Source organism: Anolis sagrei, chromosome 2 (genome assembly GCF_037176765.1).
Source record: "Anolis sagrei isolate rAnoSag1 chromosome 2, rAnoSag1.mat, whole genome shotgun sequence".
NCBI lineage: Eukaryota > Metazoa > Chordata > Lepidosauria > Squamata > Dactyloidae > Anolis > Anolis sagrei.
This window is the reverse complement of record NC_090022.1, coordinates 229737823-229758256: the sequence shown is the minus strand read 5'-3', so window position 1 is coordinate 229758256 and position 20434 is coordinate 229737823. Positions and strand designations below refer to the sequence as shown.

Here is a 20434-nt window from a genome sequence, read left to right as displayed (position 1 = left end):
TATTTATAAAAATTAAAATTAAAATTATCTAAAGCTATAATCAAATTGGCTTTTTGCCAGTTTGAAGAATCCCTGAAATATATATTTGAGTTTACAAATCCCATCCTGAGGATTTTAAATCTCTCCTCTGTGTTTTTCAAACTTTACTTACCTGTAACATTATACACTTTTATTGTCTGAGCTGAATCACTCACCTGTGATTTGCAAATTCCTATTGTATCACTGCCACCAAACAAACAAAAATATTGGAGGACTTGCATCAATATTAGCATAGACAATAGAGAGAACCAAAACCTTTATTACTATTATCAGAAGTGAAATACAAAATTTAGGATTATTCAATGTATTTACTAATTTTTACTATTAAAACAGCTTAAGAAGATGACACTCAGAGTAGAATGAATGAATGTATAGTCTAAATTGTAGAACAGCAGTGAAAACAGTTTTCTCTGTGTCTATTCACAAAGGAATGAACAAAAATGTAGAGAATGCAGGTTTTGTTTGTTTTTGTTTTTGTTTTTAATTTCCTACAGCATGCCCACCAACTCTTCCAGTTTTGCAGGGATAATTCCAATCAATCCTTTCATCCCACTTTCTGTGATGCTTTTAAAATATCCCAGGTGCCATCTACACTGTCATATAATCCAGTTTCTGAATCCAGATTATCTGCTTTGAACTGGATGCTACCGCATTGTAGATCCAGCCCCAGTTTATATATCCCCTTACTTTACCTCTTTTCACTTTCCTTCAATTGTGGCAGCCTGAGTTCAGAGTGTGGAGCAATTTGCTTTCAAATTAACTCAGGATGGATCTACATTGCCTTATCTATCTTAGACTCATATAATCGAGTTCAGCGCAGATAATCTGGGGTCAGATCCTGGTATGTAGGGCAGTGTAGATCCAGCCTCAGGTGCGGGTAAAAACTCTCGCCTTTCTCAGTAGTCTCAGGTAAAAGCAATCTGCTACAAAGTCTCCTAGCTAATCCTATCTTATCTGATTTTCTTCATTAATAACATACACAGAAAGAGTGTTCGGAACTTCATGAGAATAACACTTTAACAGTGAGATAATCGTGAAATTAAAGAGAGATGTTTTATTTTCTTCCATAAACAGCATCAAGGAGTTGTCCTTTCTTGAACTGGACATCCTTGAATCCAGCTGCGCCAAGGAGTGCATTGTACTCGGATGCGGTCCGTTCTTTTCCTTCTAAGACAATCAGCAGTAGTATGGAGAAGATGTGGGCTGCTAAAGGCCCACTTCTGTCTTCATTGAGAACCATCTCCACTATTAATACACCACAACCTGTCAATTGAATTCGGAAAGAGAGGATGTCATCACCTATTACTGTCCATTTTTGAGTATTTTTCTCATGAGAAATACTTGAGAATGTCTGTCAGTGCACAAAGAAAGAAGATATATATCCACTGGAAGAATGAACAACTCTTTTGCCTCACACCAACTACACATGCACATTTCAGCACACATGATCAATCCTTTGGCGGATGAGATGGGATGACATGGAACTATACTGATACTGCATTTCTCATGGTATCTAGTAGGCAATGGATCTCTCTCTGCAGCACAGGCCAGTGGGTTCCCTCCAATTTGAGGGTCCCTACAACAAATAGGCAAAAATTGCATGCCCCCTTTTCTACAGCAAGATCTTTTACGCAGTGTTCTCACTCTTGTGATAATGAAAAATTGGACTTCATCACACTATAGGAGGAGTCCCCAAACTAAGGTCCACAGACTAGATGTGGGCCACCAAGATCATTTATCCCTTCCCTTGAACATTAGATTGAGGGTCACCCTAAATCTGAAACAACTTGAAGGCACACAACAACAACAATACTAATTAACTTGACTATCACATAAGCCAAAAGCAGGCCCACACTTCCCAATGAAATACTGGCAAGTTTATGTTTGTTAAAAAAAATTATTCCTTTTTAATATTGTATTATTCTTTCATGGTTTTTTGTACTTCAAATAAGATATGTATGGTGTGCATAGGAATTTGTTCATTTTTTTCAAACTATAGTTCCCACCACACTCCACCATGAGCCTGACCTCAGCTTAAAATGTTTGAGGAAACCTGCACGAGAGTATCTATCCACTTTAAATCCTATTTGGCCAGAGAGGTCCTGAGTCTCACTAAACTACAAATCCCAGAATTCTGCAGGACGGGCTCCTATATAGATAATGGGACTGATAACTCACAATTCACTTAATATTTGAAGACATTGGAAGACTGAAAGATGCCTCCAGAAGACAAAAGAAGAAGACTTGGAGAAGACATGGTAGAAGAGCTCAATTTTAGAGCACAGGTTTAATCCCTAGGCCCTCCTTAAAAGACTAGAAAATAATATGTCTTAAAATCCAGAATTATTGCTGCTAGTTTCTGTAGATACCAGTTTGGATGGAAACTGGGACCCTTGCAACCAAATTAAAAGCATTATTTATTGTGAGTCCAGGAATTCTCAGTTCTTCATCATAGGCTGTACAGAGCAGTCTTGTCTCCATCCCATACTAATAAGTACACTTAGTAGACATGGGCGTGTTGGCTCGGATATTGTGGAACTCGGAAATAAAGCCAGATGTTTTTGGCTTCTGGAGGGATTTCCGACATGTATCCATAAGGCAGAAGTCCCCCATAGTTTCCAATTGCCTTGGGCCATTGATTACAATGGTGCGGAAGTCGAGTCAGAACTATGACTAAGTGTTTTGGATGAAAATAAGCCTGCTGGGAGGTGCAGTCTAAGATGCTTGCCTCCCAGCCAATCAGGGCTTATGTTTTGGGGAGGGTGGGAGGGGTTATCCAGTGTCTGACAGCCATTGCTGCTTATAAACCCAAGCACATGCCTGGAAACGCTCATTCCAGCCAGTGAAGGGACGAGGGAGGTTGCGGCTTGGGAGTTCTGTGCTGCTGTTTTGTCCTGCCACTGTTGGGTGGGTGGTGGATTGGAGTCAAAGGAGAAGGGAGGAAGGCAGAAGGGAGAAGAAAGGGAAGGGGTTTTTTTTTTAGAGAGAGGGAGGGAGAGAGAAGAGAGAGAGAGAAGAAGGAAAAATTTGTTCGGGAGGGTTTGTTTGTTTGGGAGGAAGAGGGAGGGAAAATTAATAGAAAGAGTTTGGGAAACTACTTCTTTGTTCTCTAAAGCTTTGCTTTTTTATTGGGGCGTCTCCCTTCTTTCTGGGTTGTGTTTTTTAAAAAAAAAATCCTAACACTCCTGAACATAAGTTGCCTGGTGTCTTTCCAAAGCAGGGGAAGAGTTACCCAAGGTAGTCTATTTAGGGGTGGGGGGTGAGTTGATCTGCCTTCTTTCTGGGTTATGAGTCAGGCTTCTAGGAGTTCAGACTACATTTCCCATCACTGCAGAGACTGAGCTGCACATTGGGGACTTTCCCAGGTCAGGGAAGGCACAGATTGGCATGCCCCCCTCTGAGGGTTCCTTCTGCTGGGGCAGGACTTGCTCATTGAGGGGCAAGGTGCAATGCTAGCCTCCACTTGTCAGGGAAACAGGCTGATATTGATTTCTTCTTTTGGTTAATATGAGAGAAATTCATTTTTTAAATAAAAAGATTCTATCAAGATTTTAAAATGTACCAAAAATTGGTAGATGTATGAATGTGTCTAAAAGTTTGGGGGGGGGGAGTGATCCCCTATAACGTTATGCCATTTCCTTGAAAATTCAAGGAGGTACCTCTTTTACTTTTTTAAAAATAAATTATTTCTGCAATTGATTAAAACATTTCTTAACAATCAGTGGATCATCTGAATATGTTGAAATTTGGTATGCTAACAGAGGAGGATGTGTTCTAGCAGTATATAAAGTTTCATCAGGATTGGTCTAAAAGCAAGGGAGGGAGACGCTCCTGACATTTCCCCAATGCCAGTGCTCTTTTCCGCATATTGTGCAATCGCACCCACCATGAACTTAACGATTCAGAAGTTTCGGAAAGTTCCTACTTTTTTCAGAAAAATTCGGAAGAGACTTTAGAATCAAACCACCAGCGCCCCCTACTTCCGAAGTGAGTTTAGAACCATTTTTTTTATCAACCAAGCCTAATACATACCAGTCTTACCAGCCTTGTGTAGTTTTTTCAGCAGAGCCAAACACTTCTCATCATCCCAGCTATGGACAACTCTAGCCAATATATACAGATCAGCTTCAGGAATTGGATCATTAAAAAAATCCCCTGTAATATTGGATAGAGGCATCTGTTTATTTCAGCATCATGATTAATACAGAGAACAATTATTTCTATCTTTTGGAAAACTCTATTATTAGGTTAGATTAGATTAATCATATTGCCAGTAGAAAAGGATAAGAGCCCTCATGCAATGTAAAGAAGAATGCTAATCTGACAGTGGAATTTACTTTTCCATCATTGGAAGGACAATATCTTTCTCAGCAAGGTTATTTTATAGCAGTGTTTCTCAACCTGGGGGTCAGGACCCCTGAGAGGGTTGTGAGGGGGTGTCAGAGAGGTCACCAAAGACCATCAGAAAACACAGTATTTTCTGTTGGTCATGGGAGATCTGTGAGGGAAATTTGGCACAATTCTATCATTGGTGGGGTTCAGAACTCTCTTTAATTGTAGGTGACCTATAAATCCCAGCATCTCTCAAATGTCAAGGTTTATTTTCCCCAAACTCCAACAGTGTTCCCATTTGGGCATATTGAGTATTCATGCCAAGTTTGGTCCAGATCCATCATTGTTTGAGTCCACAGTGCTCTCTCGATGTAGGTGAACTACAAAAATCAAGGTCAATGCCTACAAAACCCTTCCAGTATTTTCTGTTGGTCATGGGAGTTCTGTGTACGAAAATTGGTTCAATTCCATCGTTAATGGAATTCAGAATGCTCTTTGATTGTAAGTGAACTATAAATCCCTGCAACTACAACCCCCAAATGACAAAATCAACCCCACCCCACCAGTATTCAAAATTTGGGTGTATCGGGTATTCGTGCCAAATTTGGTCCAATGAATGAAAAAAAATCCTTCAAATCAGATATTTACATTACGATTCATAACAGTAGCATAATTACAGTTATGAAGTAGCAAAAAAATAATGTTATGGTTGGGAGTCACCACAACATGAGGAATGGCATTAGAAAGGTTGAGAAACACTGTTTTAGAGCAATGCAGAGGTTGAAATTGATAGAGGCACACATAGATCTATCGTCTGGTAGAAGGCCTTCCTGAAGGATCAGGAGGATTACTCAGAGCCTTTCCACATTCTTGTATAAAATCCACATTGAACTGGATTATGTGACAGTGTGGACTCAGATAATCCAATTCAAAGCATATATTGTGGATGATCTGCCTTGATATTCTGGATTATATGGCTGTGTGGAAGGGCCCTCAGATAACTACCAATGTTTTCTCAGCTACTGCTGCCAGGTGTAATTGTCTCACTCTGGGTGCATCTAAACTGTAAAATTAATGCAGTTTGACACCACTTTCACTGCCATAGCTCAATGCAATAGAATATAAACCTAAAATCACCTGCATTTTTTAACAGATAGGGTTGAAGACCTTGCAAAACGACAACTTCATGGCAATTAAAGCAAACTAGATTAATTCTATTGTGTAGTTGCCCCATCTAACTCATAGAAAGCCTTGGGCTTGTGACAATTGTAGGAACATATAGCTTTCTGTTTTGTGCAGAATATAGTCAATTTAAGGCAATACAAGTGGGTGGAACATAATTGTATACTTCTATACTTCTATACTTCCATTTAAAATCCAGATTATCTGTTTTGAACTGGATTATCTGGCAGTGTAGACTCATATAATCCAGATCAAAGAAGATTATTTGGATTATCTGCTTTGATCATCTGGATTATATGGCAGTGTATAAAGGGCCACGGATTACTTCAGGAAATTCATCTTGTGATAGCTAAGCAGATAGATAAAAATAATTTAGCAATAGGTACTTGCAAGAAAGGTGTTTGTCATCAGTGTTGGGTAAACTGCCAACCTTTACTGAGGATGAAGCTCCATGGTTAGATGTTCTCAGGCCCCTTTTACACAGCTGTATAAAATACACGTTATCTGCTTTAAACTGGATTATATGGCAATGTAGACTAAGAAAATACAGTTGAAATCAGATAATGTGGATTTTCTGCTTTCATCGTCTGGATTATTGGCAGTGTAGAAGGGGCCTCAACAAAGGAAACAAATAACTAAATCAACTACTTTAAGAGGAAAGAAATAACCTCAAGGGGTAGGAAAGAGGCAATTGGCCTCAGTATAGAAAAAGAGGGGGAATGAAAGAGCTTATATCTCAGCCCCAATTGTCTCCTCTTCCACTGGTCACTCTGTGGGCTCACTCCCTGGGGCCCACTGGAAGGGCCCACTGATCACTCTGTGGGCCCTTCCAGGCAGGCCCTATATCCCAGAATCTGATCCCAGCTTTTTTGTTTATCCCAGATTATCTGGCAGTGTGAACTCATATAATCCAGTTTAAAGCAGAAAATCTGGGATCAGATCCTGGGATATAGGACCTCTCTGGAAGGGCTTCATGCTTCTTTCATTAAAAAAAGGAATTTATACACTGTTGGTTTCTGGTACTTTTATAAATGTCTTGTTTGAAACTAGGTATAATGACTGAAACCATATCTCACCACTCTGGAAATTTATCCGGTATTCCTCTGAGAACAGAGAACTCTTCTTTGCATTTTCCACCACTTCAGGTAGGTCAAAAATAGTCACAGTTGAATTTGGATATAATGAAATGTATTGTTTGGCAAAGGCATCACTACCTCCTTTAAAAAAAAGTGTGAGAGAGAAAGCAAATGGAATGCAAAATATTCAGTAAGTTGAATTTCCTTAAAGGCTAGAGTCACATGCTATTAGGAGCAAAAGGGCAAATCATGAAAAGTCAGAACTTAGTATTTTTATTTTTATTTATTTATGTATTTTTATCCCACCCTTTCCCTGATATAGAAACATAAGCAGTCTAACAGCAGGTAAGGCACAATACAATTAAAACAAGATATCCATTAAGATCTGAATATAAAAATTAAATAACAGTTAAATATTTTGTGTCATGGGCTATACTTAAAAACATACATGCACACAAAGACACATACATACGGAATTGTCAATTAGAGTAACTAGATCTATGTTAAATTATAGAGTCTGCCAGTGGTGTTAGCATTAAAAGGAAATACTAATAGAGGTGGAGTCTCTGACAAGGTAAGGCTCTACATGAGGCCTATAAGACTCAACAATTGAAATAATAGAAGAGTAGAATAGTAGAATGCTAGTAGATATAATGTATGCCATTTATTCTTACTTGGGGAAGGGGATCTAAACAGAGGACAGGGAGAGGACAGGGAAGCTCATCCCCAGGGAGTAATCTGGATGATGGCGAGGATATTTCACTCAGCTATTCCTCCCTTGGCTCAGGGGTGGGAATCAGAAGCCAGATGTGGGAGGGGGACAAAGGGGGCAAGGGAGGGAAGGATTCCAGGGAATGGAAGATAGGGAACGGTTTAAAACAGAAAAGTAATATTGACTAATAAAATCATGTGGAGAGTGACAAAAGAACAAACCAATCATGATGGGTGATAGTATCAATATTATGTCAGTAAACACAAATGGACTTTCAACACTGGTTAAGAGACACAAACTATTCAAATTGTATAAGGAAAACAAAGTACATATTGCATTATTACAGGAGTCATATAAAAAAGGGAAGACAAATACAAATTGCTTAACAACAAAAATTGGGATATACAGTATGAATCAAGGGGCTCAAATAAAGCTAGAGGGGTATTGAAATTGACCTGATGGCAATTAACAACAACAATAGAACATGGGTATGCTGGAGAAATCTTGATTTCAGAGATCCCTCACCACTGAATTTCATCTAATATTACTTGACATAATACTTACGTTGGGAATATCTGTTAGTATAAAACTGCCAAATTTAGGAATATTATAAAAACATTTGAGAATGCTTTAATGTGCTGAATTGTTGGGAAACCCTAATAATGCTAAATTGAGAAGAATCTTTGCAGTCTAGGACTGATGATTTCATCACATGAGATCATTTTCGGCAGCATGCACTAGTTCACCTGTACTTTAATGATGGAGCCCGCTGGCTCCCATTCCATGATGTAGACCAACTTCTGCTGGAGCTCCATCATAAAAGTATAAGCAAACCAGCACATGATGCCACAGTGGTAACACAGGACACTTCCCGTGTTAAATAGAAGTCAATGGGGGGAAGCCAAGTATGGGATGGGGACTTGGGTGAGTTGGGCAACATAAGATGTGAGCACTGGGTTCCCCACGCCCCCCGATGGACACCACTGGATTCACCATGATGCATGCAATACCCACGACCCATCTGATGAGGTTATTATTCATCACAAAATATGTACTTTTGTGCTCAGAAAATGGAATTTCTGTATACAAGCAATATTTCCGCACAGAGGTGTTTAGGAAACTGTTTTCTAGGTGGAAAATGTTAGTTTCTATGCAAAAACACAAACATTTTGAAGAATAACTCGAAGCTACAGAATTTCAGGGGAGGACGAGGACATTTTTCTAGAAAAAAAGTAGAAGTAATTCTGATCCATGTCTTGCAAAGTAAAATTAGAAGTAATTCTGGTCCATGTCCTTCAAAATAAAATTAGAAGCAATTCTGGTTCATGGTCAAAACATTACATGTAAATTTTGTGTGGAGGAGGTTACAGCAGCAGCAAGACAGAAAAGACAACAAATGAAAAGATAAGGCAGTTGTTTATGGCAAAGGAATAGATAACTGCTGGCTTCCAACAACTGATTTATAAAAACACCTGCTTTCTGGAGAGCTAAGAAAAGTCCTAAGATGCTTCCAGAACTTACTTGGTTGACATCTAAATGAAAGCTTACATGGACACTTCTTGATGACACGTATCTGAAAAATCAAGCTGGAAGATGGGAGATATGTCTTCTAAAAAAAAAACCCAAAAAAACAAAACAACTCTACTTCTAAACAGTTTCAGCTACCTCTTAATCATTGCAGGTTTCTTAACAGCTCTTGAACAGGCTCTAGCTAACTTTAGTTATTATTGGCCAGTTATAGAGTTATGGATCTTCAACAAAATCTACCTTATAAATGGAATATTCCCCATTAAAGTAATGGTCAAACAAACATATGGTTGTTGGTGCAGAAGGAAGGAAAATTACTATAGGTTATACTATCAAAGAATCACAGGTGCAAAATGCAACCTGGGAGATCATCCCCCAAATTAATTGGATTTCAAACTGCAAATAAAGAAAGGCAACTGGTACTTACCTCCCAAATCACAAACAATGTGGAAACCAGAGAGGTCAAATGCAGATATCACCTCCTGACCGTACAGACTCCAGGCATCCTCCATGGCATTTTGGAATCCTTGCAACCTTTCCTCTGAACTAGGAAATCGAAATCAGAGTGGGAGATCAGCTGCATAGATGACTATATACAAAAACTGATATACCACTAACATCTGTAAAGAGAAGATGCTGTATATGCTCATGTGTAAGTCTAGAAATTTAATTAAAAATCATGTATTTTCTGCACCTTAACTCTTTATTTAAAAAAAGCCATTCCCATCATTCCCATTTCCCATCAATGGTGAAAAGCCATTCTTGTTTTTCTGTCCTGGAACAACCTAAATGAAGCACAGCTTCTGCCATGGACAGTGACTTGGCTCCCAGAGGGATATTGGTTCTTTCCACTCTCTGCCGAACTACAGAGTATTGGTCCCAGAATCTCCCCTCAATGCACACTTGAGGTCAACTTATATACAAGCACATTATATACACCTTACAATAAATTATATATCCTTTACAATAAATTAGGAATTGAGGAGTTTCTGATTTCAGAAAGAAGCATGTTTTGTTAAAGGAAGCAATAATTGGAAGTGCAGATTTTGACCTTCAAAGCCCTATATGGCTCCAGGCGGGTGGGATTGGGAGGGATATGAATTTTAAAGACCATTTTAACGTATTTGCTGTATTTTAATTCTGGTTTTTACCACAGTTATTATTTGTTTGTTTTTTAACTTTTGTATTGCTCTTTTTAAAATATTTAGCAGGGATAGATGTTATCCGCCTTGAGTCCTCATGGGGAGAAAGGTGGGATATAAATAAAGACAACAACAACAACAACAACAACAACAACAACAACAACCAATGAATCATTTTGCTTATTTGGAATTCAATCCAAGTGAGATCCACCAAAAACAACATTAGAGGGATGGGGGGAAAATGGAAGACACTATAAATGTGACTGGAATTCAGGTAACAATAATACACAATCATGTAACTCTGTGAGTATAAGGTTATCTTTTGTCTCTTTGATGTGGAATATCTTCCAGGCCCATATATTTGGCATATTTACACAAGAATTATACCACCATACAAAAAGGATCTTCAAGTAGAAAATATAGAAACATATTAGGTTTACCTGCAAAAGTTCGTATAAATGTTTTTTTCTGAAGTGTCAAATAGCAGTGGTACCTGGTGTTTTCCTTCCCTGAAATAGAACATTTTTACAATTACAAAAAGATTAAACAACATCACTGCCAAACTGAATGTCATGTTCCTCCATTATATTGAAAACACCTCATACATATTCTAGACAGGAGAATTGTGGTAGGCTACTTATAAGAAAATACAACTGTACTAAAAGTTTGCACCATACTGTTTGTTGTCGCTGTGAGGTTAACAGTGCAGCATGTTTATATACTGTTGTTGAATTATATCATTGTTTATGTTATACAAGTGGTATTTTTGTTATATACTATTATATTATTTCCCAGGATGTCAATTGTCCCATATTTCCACTACACCATGGAAATGGGTAGTGTAGTGGACATTTCTGATCTGAACATGCTCTTCCAATGTAAGCATTCAGCAGAAGTGAGTCCAGGCACGACTAGCCTCTCCCACTTCCCCTCCAAGTTGAGGAAGTGGCAGCAGTGTCCTCTTGCTACTATTTCCTTCTGGGCACCCAGGGGAAGTGGGTTCCACTCCAGATAGCAAAGGGGCCCTCCCTCCCTATTGTGGTAATTGCTGAACCCCCCCCCCCCCCCCCACTTTCAGGCCTGGAGAGGAGCTATGATGAGGAGGCAGGAAAAGGAGGTTGGGCCCTCCCTTTCAAACGTGTTACTGTTGTTGTGTCCCTTATTTTCACCTTCAATACCTGGCAGAGAGGGAGAAATTGTATTGAGTGGGTGCAAAGGAAAAGAGGTAAAGCAGTATGAGATGGGGAAAGGGAGAGGGAAAAGGAGATAAATGCAAATGATCAAATTTATTTATTGTATCAGAAGCGCACTGAGGGTACAGTTGTAATGTATTTAAAAACACAAACAAAGATTTAAAACTTGGCATTACACTAAATGTCATTTGACCAGTACCTGGTCACTTGGAGTGCCTCTGGTGTTGTTGTAAGAAGGTCCTCCATTGGGCATGTGGCAGGGCTCTGACTGCATTGTAATAGGTGGTTTCTATTATACATGTCGTGGACTCCACTTTGTGCCCCCCCCCCTTAATTTGGGTTTAATTCTTAGGGGAAGAAATCTCAAAAGTTTCAGGAAAGAAAGGAAAAGTGCACAATATGTTGACGGCGTTCGGCCCTGAAAAATAAGAGCTGTGGTGGATTGGTCGAAAAGGGCCATTCTGGGGCTTGGGAGCTCCTCACAGGCCCAGCTTGGTCCTCCTCCAGTGCCTTCAATGAAGTTGTACCTGTTCTTATTGCCGGTTTCTTTCCGGATCTATTGGGAAATCAGCCGGTTCTGCTTCTGCTTCTTAGCCAGGAAGCGCTTGATCTTGAATGTCTTGTGGGACGACATGCCCACAGCTCTGCCGACAACGCCAATGGCTGAAAGGAAAAGTGGCCCCATTTCTTAAGGTTGACTCTGCATCTCATGGTGGCAGAGTGCAGTCTGTTCAGCGCCTTCCAAGTCGCCCAGTCTTCTATGTGCCCAGGGAGGAGTCTCTCATCTGATATCAGTCATGGATTGAGGTTCCTGGCTGATATCCAAACAGGGGATGGGCCAGAGATGTCACTGCCTTGATCCTTTCAGTATTGGCTGCTACTTCCTGGCAGATGTCAAGTGGTGCAGTACCGGCTAAACAATATAATTTCTCCAGTGGTGTAGGGTGTAGACATCCTGTAATAATGCAGCATGAAGAACCACATCCACTGTTTTAGCGTGGTGAGATGTGTTTCACACTGCGGATACATACTCAGCAACAGAGTAGAAAGCGGAAGGTCAGATGTCTTCACTGTATCTAGTTGTGATCCCCAGATTGTGCCAGGTAGTTTCGTATGATATTGTTTCTAGCACCCACATTTTGCTTCGTAGTCAAGCAGTGCTTCTTATAAGTCAGAGCACGGTCCAGAGTGACACCCAGGTATTTTGGTGTGCTGCAATGCTCCAGTGGGATTCCTTCCCAGATAATCCTCAGATGTTGAGATGAGAAGTACATGTCTCTGTTTTAGATGGATTAGGGATCAGCTGGTTTCCCCTGTAGCAGGCAGTAAGAGCACCTAAAGTTTTGGAGAGTTTCTCTTCAACCTTTTCAAATCTCCCTGCTTGGGCAGTGATGGCATGATTGTTAGCATAGATGAAACTTTGAAGTTGATGACAGGAGGGAACATAATAGTTTTAAAGTGGTAAGAGTATTTTGTGCATTCTATCACTATGTCTATATAATATATATGTGGAACATATCATATGAGAGATAAATTTGGATTTGACTAAAAGGAGTGTAAAAACTGGGTTGCTTGGACATCTCTAATTGATACAGTTTCTGTAAATCAAAACCAACTTTACAGCATATGACAAAGTTTCCATCCCTGATAGTTTGTGCTTACTTCTTACCTTACAGCTTTTGTCAAGTTCTGAAGCCCCGAATAAAGAAAATCAGCGAAAAACCTTGTGTATTGATACTGGGACTTTGGACTTGATTTAGCCAGGAAGAGATTGGCAAGGTCTGTGTTTCCATAAAAACCTTTAAAAGAGACAAAACATTATTTTGTAAAACTCTGAGATATCAGATAGCTGACAGGTAGGGAAAATCTGCTTGCAGTGGTTGCAGGATTGGAATATGAAAGAAACCAGGGTTTTTATTCCTCCTAGATTCTGAAAAGAATTTTGGGAAAGCCACAGTCCTTCAGTCTCAGCAGAAAGCAAATCACAACCACTCTACAAATACCCTGCAGTAATGTTGCCTTAGGTCATGATACATTAGAAATGATAGCCAGACCTCAAAGTTATTCTGAGTCTCCAGTTTTTGAAGGTGGGAGTCAAGGGTGCAACTCTACTTTTAAGGACTGCCATGTTTTCCCACCAACAGACAATCCAAGTTGATCTCTTTTCCTGATGTGATTACCTTCATTGTCCTTCCTCTCCATTCTTAGTAATTTGGAACCCACACAGACCTCCAGCAGCCTTTGCATTCCCATGTGGCTGGTGCCCAGACGTTCAGCGATCTCCGCTGAGGAGAGGAAGCCTCCAGACTCCAAAAGCAGATCAAATACTCCTAACTCACAGGCAGTAGACATAATCTGCAAACATAAAGAATAAAACAGAAAGGGCAAAATTCCGATACTTTACAGTTGTAATAGTTAGATTTGCTACTGTTGCTGCTGTAATTGTCCATTTTTAAATTTGTCAGGTATCAGCAAACATCCTCTATTGACATAGCAAGGATGATCAAATACAATACTGAAAATATTGTAAGGTAGACACAAGATGATTTTATAACATACAAGAAAACTATTGCTGTATCAAGCAGGTACCGGAAGGACCAATTCTAAGTTATGCAGTTCCTGTCAGCCTCTTGTTAATGTACCAATGAACTGTGGAGACTTGCCTGGATTCACAGCCATTGTATGCAAAGTTCTTGGAGGTTTTGTCAAGTCACGGCATCCCCCTCCTTAATTATTTGTGGACCTCAATGAGGCTTGAAGCAAGACATATGATTTTTCTTTTATTTTTAAAACCTTCTTCAGTCTTTCAAAGTTCCACAATATTGAAGCTGCTGGAGGCTTCGAAAGGACCCAGCGACAACAGTGATTGCTGAACAAGAAGGTTTTCCCCAACAACCTCTTAAGCTGGATAAGATCAATTCCTTTGTGTGTGTATACAAGATAGATAATCCCTTTATCAACAGGGCTTTGTTGACACTGTTTACATGTTTAAATATGACTGGAAGCTCATTGTCCTCACAGAAGAAAAGGCTAAACAAATATGTATACATTAGTCCTCTGAAACGGCAGCCAAACCTCTGGTCACCAAGGATTATCACCCTTTGTTCTCTGGGTCTTGCACCTTTGTCCTCATGGAACTGAACACATACCACTTTATCACATTGGGAAATTTCCCAGTCATAGGACACTTCAGCCTTTTTTCAAGCATGGAGAGGCACTGAACTCATCACACGAGTTAAACTACTTCTGGCCGTCAAGCATAGCCCTCCATGGTTAAAAAGAGACAGAAGTGTCCTGAAAGGAGGGAACTCCAGCAATCGACCTAATCACATTGAGAAATGTCTCCCTTGTAGGACATTTCTCAAGCATAGAGAGGCACAGAACTCATCACATGTTCCAGGGTAGAAAAGAGGCAGAAATGTCCTGAAAAGAGGGAACCCTGAACACAAGCCAGCAACTGTGTTCAGAGCTCCTACCTCTTATCATACTTTACTCCTATATTTAAAACTGAAAAACAGGTGTAAATATAGGAGTACATTTTCCTGTCTTGTTTCATTGCCCAGTCATCAGCTGTCTGTTGTATCCTATGGGCTTTGATGCAGAACCATACAATCTCATGGAAAGCAATTGTTTTAACCTGGATCACTGTCTCTTGTATCATATGGGGTTTGGGGCAGAACAGTAGGACCCTTTGGAAAGAAGTGGTTTCACATTGGTGTCAGTCTCTTTTAATGTGAGGGGCTTTGAGCAGGGCAAGGGATCTCTTGGTTTTTGCACAGTGTTGTTTCTCCTGATTAAAAACAAAAAATACGAGTACCAACCTTGTTTTCATTTGTGAATGTGAGTGTGATGGGGAGGCGGAACATGAGACAGGACTCCTGATAACATAAGAGGGGATTCTCTACTCTTAAAGGCATGGCCACTAATGCTTTCCCTCTCAATGTGATGAGGTGGTCTAATCAATCAAGGAATCATCTGCATACACACATCATCATTTCCTTCAGTTTCACGCCTTCCAGGGGAGAGTCTCTGGCACGAATTAGACCTTTAAAACTACCAATAATCAGCTGTTATTTTTCCCGCCAAGGGGATTTCCTCTTCCTGTCTGTGATGTCAGAGAGACCTCTAGCCAATCCCTGTGTGGATCCTAGCTGGTCCATTTCTCAGGAGGAGGTGTGAGAAGACAGAATAACTGTCAAAGTATATATAATGTCTTGTAGTTTTATATGAAGTTATGCTTGTATATTTTGACCAGTAAAGTGGTTCTTGCACCCCTTTTGGCCAAATTGTAATAAACTTCTGTAGTTTGCCTTCAAACTGGAATAATTGTCCTGTCTGATCTGGTTTAGCAGAAACTCACCAGATACTGACCTTCTTATCTGCAGTTCTAGCTGAAATCACTTCAGAGGCAGAAAATGATTTATTTGGGAGAAAATGCAGAGTTCCTCCTAGCCTGGGCTTTCTTCGTTAATAGCATTTGTCCTCTTAAACATGTGAATGTCCTGGCCTTAATGACTGCCATTAAGAGTAAGGCCTAATGGCTGAGAAGAGCGGTATACAAATAAAGTAAATAAATAAATAAATAAATAAGGCTACTCACTAAATGATCATTAGGGAAGCCCTTAAATCAAGTCTTACATGAAAGTCTGTCAGGAAGAGGACAACAATGCAATATTACCTGATTTATTCCATCTTTTTTGAAAAAATAAATAAATTTATCAAACAAAATGTATAAGCATACATTCTTCCCTCTTTTTACAACATCTTAGACAGAAGAGTATGTCATATTATATACAATCTAACAGCAAAAGAAATCAAAAACATCTTTAAACATATTTCTTATCATTTGTTTAAACTTTCCATTACAGACCAAAGTGAGTGACCACATTTGTGGACTGAGTTGAACATGATTTTACCTTGGCAATTTGGTATATATGTATTTTATCTATATGTATTTTATAGGGCTGGGCAACCACGGAAAAATTTGTTTCTAAACTCGATTCGTTTTTTGGGGTTTTTTGCGTTTCGATATTTAAAAGAATTCCGAAATTTTTCTTTAAAAAAGTTCGATATTTACGAAATTTCATAAATTACGAAACGATTTCATTAATGGCGGACGCGACCGCACAATACGCTAAAAAACCTCCAAATGGGACAGGGGGAACTTTTGAAGCTTCCCTCTCCCTCTGTTGTTGACTGTTGGTGTGATATTTATAATTTTTTTTCACTGATTAAACAAACAAAAGCTATAAAACTTGCCCCAGACATGTGGAAATAATAACGAAACGATTTCGAAACGATTTCAAAACTAATACGAAGCAATTACGAAACGAATTGAAAAATTCATTTCATTTTTTAGATGCTCCAGAATGGTTCAAAATCGCTTCGTTATCAAAAAAAATAACGAATTTTTAACTAATTACGAAATTACGAAACGAAACTGCCCAGCCCTAGTATTTTAATCTTTTATTGTTGTATGATGTTTTAACTTGTATTAGTAGCATTGAATCCTTGCTGAAAGCCAGTCTGAGTCCCTCTACGGAAGTGAGAAGATTGGGATATAAAAGTTTTAAATAAATAAATAACTTATACTACGTATATCTCTACCACACACCTTTTATCTACTTATACATGCTTTATTTCTTTATAATTAGTATTATACCATTTTCCCCTTACCCTTACCCTTAGTTTGTGCCTTCATCAGGACCAATCTAATCACCAATCTAAAATGATCAAGGGTCTGGAGAACAAGCCCTATGAGGAGCGGCTTAGGGAACTGGGCATGTTTAGCCTGAAGAAGAGAAGGCTGAGAGGAGATATGATAGCCATGTATAAATATGTGAGAGGAAGCCACAGGGAAGAGGGAGCAAGCTTGTTTTCTGCTTCCTTGGAGACTAGGACGCAGAACAATGGCTTCAAACTACAAGAGAGGAGATTCCATCTGAACATTAGGAAGAACTTCCTGACTGTGAGAGCCGTTCAGCAGTGGAACTCTCTGCCCCGGAGTGTGGTGGAGGCTCCTTCTTTGGAAGCTTTTAAGCAGAGGCTGGATGGCCATCTGTCAGGGGTGATTTGAATGCAATATTCCTGCTTCTTGGCAGGGGGTTGGACTGAATGGCCCATGAGGTCTCTTCCAACTCTTTGATTCTATGATTCTATGTTATTTCACAATTCCAAAATGTCATTGTTTCTGTTGCTGGCTTATACCCCTTTCCCTCATTAAAAATATACTCAATAAATTTTCCCCATATTTTCCAGAAATCTGTTTGTTTCAATTTAATTTTAATATTGCAAGTTAGCTTATCATTAATAGCTATATTCCAAATTTCCCTATACCATTCTTCTAATTTAATTTCTTTTTTTTCTTTCCAGTATTTTTCTATTAGCAATTTAGTTGCTGTTATCAAGGTAGAAACCAATTCTTTCTCCTCTTTTGATGGAATTATATTGTCATGTATAAGTAATAATGCTAATTTTGGTGTAATCTTAATCTCTATTTTTATTATTGCTCTTATTTCTTTGAATATGCTTTCCCAAAATGTTTGTATAATTTTACATGACCACCACATATGAAGGTACGTCCCTATTTCCTGACAGCCTCTTCAACACTGATTTGAGTATTTTTTATCAATCTGATTTAATCTAATGGGAGTTAGATACCACCTACATAATGTTTTATAGTAATTTTCCTTGATTCTTATAGACATATTTTAGTAATCTCATACTCCATATCTTTGCCCATTCCTGATTATTCACTTTTCCCCCAAATCTACTTCCCATACTTCCTTCAAATAATCCCTGTTCATTCATTAATAATAGTTTATAGATATCACTTACTGTATCTTTTACTGTTATATTATCTTCTTTAGTCTCCCCTTGAGTTATCATCTTTTCTATTTTTGTATATTCCCTACCCGCATTATACTTTTTCCTTATATCACTTGACCATTTATCCAATTGTAGATACTTGTACCAATCTAAGTCTCTTAATTCCTCTTTTATCCTTTCCATATTTACCATCTTCAGGTCCCAGTCTTTTACTTTCATTAAACCTCTTCCATTAAGTTCTACTTCAAGTTCTTTTTTCAAATTTGCTGGAAAGTTTTCTGTCATTAGAACTGGCATGATAGGAGAAATACCTGGCATTAGGGGTTTTTTTTAATATCTTCCCCAAATTTCCAAAATATTTTTTTAAGGGGGTTGTTTAAATTATTATACCATTTCTTTTTACCCTTTCCTCTATTACCCCTATAAAAATATATTCTAATTTCAGTTCTAATTTTTTATCATCTTCCAGCCATTCCAAACTCTTTTGTTTTGCTAAACTTTCTACAATATATCTTATTTGATTTGAATGATAATATAACTTGAGGTTTGGTAGTCCAAGACCTCTTGGGAGGTCTGATTTATTCCATCTAATGCTCACCTTTTGGGCTAAATTACCTCACCAAAATTAGGGTGCTCATTATACAGCAATCTTAGGGGTGAGCCAAAGCAAAAGGGGAAACTGTTTCAGGACCATCTGGAGTTCCTATTTGAGGGACGTCATCTTTAATTTAAATGCAACCCTGGGATTTGTAGTCTGTTGAGGCATCAGCATCCTTTGCAAAGAAACTACAGCTCCCATGATTCCATAACACTGAAACAAAGCAATTAAAGTGGATTCATTCTACAGCATTGATGTATCCCAAGGTTTCCCTTTCCATTGCTGGATGCTTTGGTGTTATGATTTTTTGGTTTTTAAAGGAGGAATTCTAAGTATGCAGCAACTGTAATACACACCTTTTTAGGCCAAATTACAAAGAGCACACTTTTTGCCACTGAACATTACATCTGGCAACAAATCCCCCCCCCCTTTTTTTTTTTTTTTTTTGGTTTCAGGGTTTTGAAAATTGAGGTGTGCATTAGATTCAATGGCACATTAAACTCAAGCAAATATGGTCCTTTGCTCCAGCCCCATGGCACAACTTCTTTCCCGTAACAAGTCAGAGTAATAGTCATTGTTCAGCTTCTCACAGCATTAAATGCTTGACAATATCTCTTCTAAACCACGGAATCTCCACTAGGAGATAGGACAGGATATAAATAAAGTGTTGTTGTTGTTGTTGTTGTTGTTGTTGTTGTTATTGTGAAGACATCCAAGCGTTTCAGTTCCAAACTGTCCCTAATGGTCAGTATAGATCAGTGTTTCTCAACCTGGGGGTCGGGACCCCTGTGGGGGTTGCGAGGGGGTGTCAGAGGAGTCGCCAAAGACCATCAGGATACACAGTATTTTCTGCTGGTCATGGGAGTTCTGTGTGGGAAGTCTGGCCCAATTCTATCATTGGTGGGGTTCAGAATGCTCTCTGATTGTAGGTGAACTATAAATCCCAGAAACCACAACTCCCAAATGTCAAGGTCTGTTTTCCCCAAACTTCACCAGTGTTCACATTTGGGCATATTGAGTATTTGTGCCAAATTTAGTCCAGATCTATCATTGTTTGAGTCCACAGTGCTTTCTGGAGATAGGTGAACTACAACTCCCAAACTCAAGGCCAATGCTCACCTAACCCTTTCATTATTTTGTGTTGGTCATGGGCATTCTGTGTGCCAAGTTTGAGTTAATTCCATCTCTGGTGGGGTTCACAATGCACTGATTGTAGGTGAACTATAAATTCCAGCAACTACAACTCCCAAGGTCCAGAGAATGAAAATACATCCTGCCTATCAGATATTTACATGATGATTCATAACAGTAGCAAAATTCCAGCTATGAAGTAGCAATGAAAATAATTTTAGGGTTGGGGGTCACCACAACATGAGGAGCTGTATTAAGGGGTCGCGGCGTTAGGAAGGTTGAGAACCACTGGTATAGATGAACCCTTAATCATAATGCATAAGTGGAAAGTGCAGCTGCTAAATGAAACAGTAACTACAATCTAGCTGGAATGCATAAGGTGTCCTTTAATAATTCTTTTTTTTTTTTTTGTGACATTGCCACTAGTTTTATCCCCATCTTATTTGTTTTCAAATCAAAAAAATATTTAAAGCAAACTGAGAAATGAGTTATTAAAGCTTCAATATACGTATAGGCAATATCCATTGCTCTTACCTTCGTAATGATAAATCCATGTTGATGCTGAAATAAGATTTTTGCCAGTTCTTCTGTACTGTCCATCCTTCTTTTCTGTTCTCTCAGACAGCTCCTCCCTAGATGTTTCTGAGCTTTTGCTGTTTCTCAAAGAAAGAAGC

The 20434-nt window shown here is 38.9% G+C and overlaps 1 protein-coding gene and 1 pseudogene across 2 annotated transcripts; both read right to left on the bottom strand.

Annotated features, from left to right (window-relative positions):
- Positions 1 to 265: 265 nt before the first annotated feature.
- On the bottom strand, positions 266 to 20434 carry LOC132766453 (acetylserotonin O-methyltransferase-like). Of its 2 annotated transcripts, none has more exons than XM_067464454.1 (8): positions 20295 to 20434; positions 13384 to 13558; positions 12873 to 13002; positions 10451 to 10519; positions 9296 to 9414; positions 6630 to 6770; positions 4072 to 4194; positions 266 to 1302 (listed from the first exon to the last, which is right to left on the bottom strand). In XM_067464454.1, exons 1-8 carry the CDS (start codon positions 20358 to 20360, stop codon positions 1094 to 1096), a joined length of 1032 nt encoding a protein of 343 aa, XP_067320555.1. In that variant the 5' UTR covers positions 20361 to 20434; the 3' UTR covers positions 266 to 1093. The 2 variants fall into 2 exon arrangements, with proteins under 2 accessions (XP_067320555.1, XP_067320556.1); XM_067464455.1 differs by having other exon boundaries at positions 4081 to 4194.
- On the bottom strand, positions 11572 to 11886 carry LOC132767308 (large ribosomal subunit protein eL39 pseudogene; annotated as a pseudogene).